This window comes from Gymnoscopelus microlampas (genome assembly GCF_963454915.1).
Source record: "Gymnoscopelus microlampas genome assembly, chromosome: 1".
Classification (NCBI taxonomy): Eukaryota; Metazoa; Chordata; class Actinopteri; order Myctophiformes; family Myctophidae; genus Gymnoscopelus; species Gymnoscopelus microlampas.
Genome location: NC_139962.1, coordinates 18,345,638 through 18,350,157, shown reverse-complemented (window position 1 = coordinate 18,350,157; position 4,520 = coordinate 18,345,638). Strand labels below are relative to the sequence as shown.

General features: G+C 48.8%; 1 protein-coding gene across 2 annotated transcripts in view; it reads right to left on the bottom strand.

Annotated features, from left to right (window-relative positions):
• The window catches only part of pcdh20 (protocadherin 20), a 221,721-nt gene extending 217,479 nt beyond the window's left edge, over nt 1-4,242 (bottom strand). The window contains exons 1-2 of one of the 2 annotated variants that reach the window (XR_014601305.1): nt 4,086-4,242; nt 925-3,876 (exon numbers count right to left, since the gene is read on the bottom strand). Coding sequence is in view for 1 of the 2 variants with exons in the window: in XM_084064521.1 (XP_083920647.1) it covers nt 1,252-3,876; nt 4,086-4,133 (2,673 nt within the window). In the remaining variant the exon portion in view is untranslated. Of the gene's footprint in view, nt 3,877-4,085 lie in introns of both variants that reach the window. The other variant, XM_084064521.1, reaches the window with a different exon arrangement.
• Nucleotides 4,243-4,520: the final 278 nt, after the last annotated feature.

The following is a 4,520-nucleotide window of genomic DNA, read 5'->3' as shown; positions in this document are numbered from 1 at the left end:
ACTTGAAATGCACTGACATATCTTCCCGAACATGACTGGAATATAATGTTGTTTCTCAGCAGGTTTTGCACAGAGCCTAAATATCTAGTATTTCATAAAAAAAAAAAGCCCCCCCCAAACCTTTTGGTTTAAATGTGTTTTTCATTCCTCCACTAATGTGTAAAACAAGTGGAATTTATGGGTGACAGTCCTAGTACTAAAATGTGCTTCAGGTGAAACGGGTTCAGAATAACATCAAAGAGCTCAGAAGACTTTTTTATGGGGGCACATTCTTGACACTGTCAGCATGGTCTGGAGCCCACTTTTGGGTTAATAAATACTGCAGTTAAGATACTGTACTGCATGTCCGGGTGAAAACGTATTCTATTCAATTATTTAAAGACCCATGCAATGTGTTACAAGCGTATCACAAATACATTTGCGTGTTAGATTAATGTTTGTTTCCCTTTGACATGCCAAGGTAATGATTTTATATAAATCTATAAAACATTTCATACAATATTTACAAAATACCTTATACTGAGATATCTTCATCAAGTTGCTCTTAGCACTATGCAATTAGGCTGTTGATCCACATTGGTTTTACTGGTCCTTATTGCTATCGTAAATGATGATGGATGGAATAAGGACTGCTGATTATGTACCCATAATATATAATATAAAGAAAATCCTACTGTTGGCAGATTGTCACGTTGAGCTTAAATTATAAAACATTGTGCTGCAATAATAACAATCCTATTATCAAAGGCAAAAAGAGCAACTTCATGTAAGACTCATTGCAATGAGTGTTGTAAACATTCATGTAAACAGTGTGTGTGTGAGTGTTATATTAACTCTTTAAGACCGGGAACGCATCTGTGTGTCATTTTTAGATTTCACTGGGCTATTCAAAAATAGCAAATATACAAGCTCATAGCGCGGCACCGATGAGCTTGTAGATCTGCTATTTTTGAAAAATCATGAAAAGTTGTGCAAATATTTGAATTTTGTTTCTTTTTTTTGGCGGACATTTGTAACTCAAATCTTTGCTTCTGGGGGTTCCTGGAACTAAATATTTTACAAATGTTCGCTTTAAAAATATATAATCCAAGATTTTGCCACAAATTTTCAAAAATAGCAGATCTACAAGCTCATCGCGCGGCACTCGGTGCCGCGCTATGAGCTTGTAAATCTGCTATTTTTGAATAGCCCAAAGAAATAAAATAAAAAATGACACACAGATGCGTTCCCGGTCTTAATGAGGGTTAAGTGTCAGATGCTCGAGATCTGCCTGAGCTTTCTGTCCACAACTTGCATCGAGTCGCCATTCATTTTTAAGGGCATTTCCACCTCCGGTCTTTTCTTTCTGTGTTTTTGCACCCTGTTACAACAGATGTAAGACGTCAACGCGATCACTACGAACAACAGCCCCAGACACGTGGCCGAGAGGGCGACCAACACAGGCTGGCAGGGGAACAGCTCATAGCTCTCAGGCCCCTCGGTCATCTGCCCGACGTACCAGGGCTTCTCCTCCACCTCGATGTCCGACTCTCTGGTCAGCAGACTCTGGATGTAACTCTCGTTGCTGACGGTCTCGTTGACAAAGAGGTTGACCACGACCGTCGAATGGAGGGGTTCCGGCTGCCCGTGGTCACTGACCTTAACCAGCAGGCTATAGAGACCTCTGTTGCTGAGCTCCCTCTTTAGGGTGATGTTGCCCGTCTCCGGGTCGATGTCGAACGAACCCGGCTCGCCCTGGCCCTTCCTGTTGATGATGCTGTAGGCGATGACGGCGTTCATGCCCGTGTCCCTGTCCACGGCGTACACCTCCGTGACGGACGTCCCGGGGAGCGTGCTGGGCAGCACCAGCATGTACGACTGGTTGGACTGCGGGAACAGGACGATCGGCGGGTTGTCGTTCACGTCCAGCAGCAGCACGGTCACCATGGCGACGCAGGAGAGGGCGGGCTCGCCGCCGTCGGCCGCCTCCACCCAGAGCTGGTAGGTGCCCTGCTGCTCGCGGTCCAGCGGCGTCTTGGCCCTCAGCGCGCCGCGGCCCGTGTCTATCATGAAGACGTCGCTGCCGTTGAGGATGGAGAGGGCCACCCAGCCGTTCTCCCCGGCGTCGGCGTCCGTCACGGACAGGACCCCGATCTCCCCGAACCCGGGGAAGTTCTCCGGCACGAAGAAGGTGAAGTCTTTGTCGATGAAGCGCGGGCTGTTGTCGTTGCGGTCTCGCACCGTCAACACCACGGTGGCGACGGACTCCTTCCTGGGCGTCCCGTGGTCCATCGCCCTCACCACGAAGCGGTACGTCTCCTTCTCCTCCCGGTCCAGCGACGCGGCCACGGACAGGACGCCGGTCGCGCGGTCGATCAGAAATAAGCCAGGGGTGTCGCTCCGCAGGTGGTAGCTGACTTCCCCGCGTCTTCCGCTGTCCGGGTCTGTGGCTTGCAATTGAGCCAGAAAGGTGTTCGGGGCGTTATTCTCCTCTATAGATACTTCCACCAGAGACTGCTGAAACATCGGTGCGTTGTCGTTTTCGTCCAGCACCTGGACCTTAAGGGAGAGCTTCATGACCAGCCCTTGTGCGTTTCTGGCTACTACAATCAGCTCATACTCCTGTGTCTGCTCATAGTCCAACGGCTCAGTGGTCTCCAGCAGGTACTCGTTCTTGAACAGCTTGTAAGGGGTTAACCTGAAAGGGCCGGAGCCTTCCAAATGGCAGTCAACCTTTTGTTTGACGTCTGTGTTTTTCACAGTAAAAAAGGCTATCGGAGAAAACGCCGGCTCTGACTCCTTCATCGACACTGTCCCGTCTTTTTCCACCGCAATGTAGCGCGGCGTGACCACGGGGGGGCCCGTGACCACTTTGATGACATGAATGGTAACCGTGGCGACGGCGGGGATGCAACCAGGGCCGTTGGCAAGTACGGTGAGCTTGTAGAACTTGCTGGTTGCTGAGTCTGTTTTCCCCGCAAGCTTAATCAACCCTGTGACTTTGTCCAAATGGAACAAGCTCCTGGTGTCCCTTGGCACACGTTCACTGTAAGCATAGTTGATCTGGGCATTAGCGCCGAGGTCGGGGTCAAAAGCATGCAGGCGAGCCAAATGTGCTCCTTTGGTAGCATTGCCAAGGAGAGTGACATTAATCTGTGACTCCGTGAACTGGGGGCAGTTGTCGTTCACGTCGGCGATAAGTATCTTCAGGGTGGCCGTTCCCAGAAGTGGGGGGGTCCCGCCATCCTCTGCAATGATATCGGTGACGTACTCGTCCTGCGCCTCTCTGTCCAGCGCTTCCATCACGATGAGGAAGGGTGTCAACTCGCCCCCCTCGTTCTCCTCCACATCCAGCGTGAACACTCCAAAGTCATTAACCAGCCAATAGGTCTGCACTCCATGAAGCCCCACGTCGGCGTCCACGGCAGACTGCTCCACCGCATAGCGAGCGTACACGGGTGCGTTTTCTGGGACAGACACGCAGATCTCCTCCACGGGGAACCTGGGCCTGTTGTCGTTTACATCCTCAATAGAAATCTTGACTTTGACGAGCTGAAAGTACTGCTGAGGCAACACAAACACGTCCAGCGAGAGGACGCATCCTTGATGCTTTGAGGTGTCGGGACACAGGGTCTCCCTGTCAATCGCTGCGTCAGATGTGTGAAGCTCCCCCGTGGTACTGCTTAGGTTCACATACTGTTCACTGACCTTCTTTTGAGGCAGGCTGAACACAAAGGGGGGGTCGGCGGTGAAATCCAAATGTAAGTCTACTCCGATGGCCCCTATGAGTGTCCCCCGGGGTAATCCCTCTTTTAGCTTATAGATGAGCTCCTTTGCTTGGTTGAAATTTGCTAAACAGAAAGGAGGGTTGGTGCAAAGCAAGAGGATGCACAAACCCTGGAAGAAAAAAACATTATTAAAGATACATCTAGTAAAGGAGTTCAACAGTATAATGTATAATTGTTAAACAAGGATGAGAAAAGTGAATGCATTTAACACTTAACATTCAAATCTTTAAACCATAAACGTATTTTTTAAAACAAGGCAGCCTTATTTTTCCTCTCTAAAGTTGTATCTGTTTAGACTTGAATAATAACGACACTTACCCATGCAGTGCCTCTCTTTCTAAGGCCCGGGGCTTTGATTTTGAACATATTTGTATTCTTGTCCAACAATTGTTGTTTCTATAGCCAGGACAGAGAAGTCTTAAGTCGCTCAGGCATTTTGAGGGCTGAGCAGCGCAGACCTCTGCTGAGTGCTTTGCCTTATTGCCATCTGAACTGAACAAGTCATTCATCCCACTGCTGGCTCAGGACACTCCCACCATATGCAAATCAGTCCCTCATGCTAGCCAATGAGAGCTGGAGGCCTTTGGAAAAGGCAGTTTTAATTCTCAGCTTACACTCATTACATGGTGTGACAGGCACACCGCACACATCTTCACTCATCCAGTCTGCTGATTGCTGTTTTGGGAAGTCACAGAGATAATGGTGTTTGTCTTGCATTATCATGACACAGCAAATAAGATCAATTTGGAACAT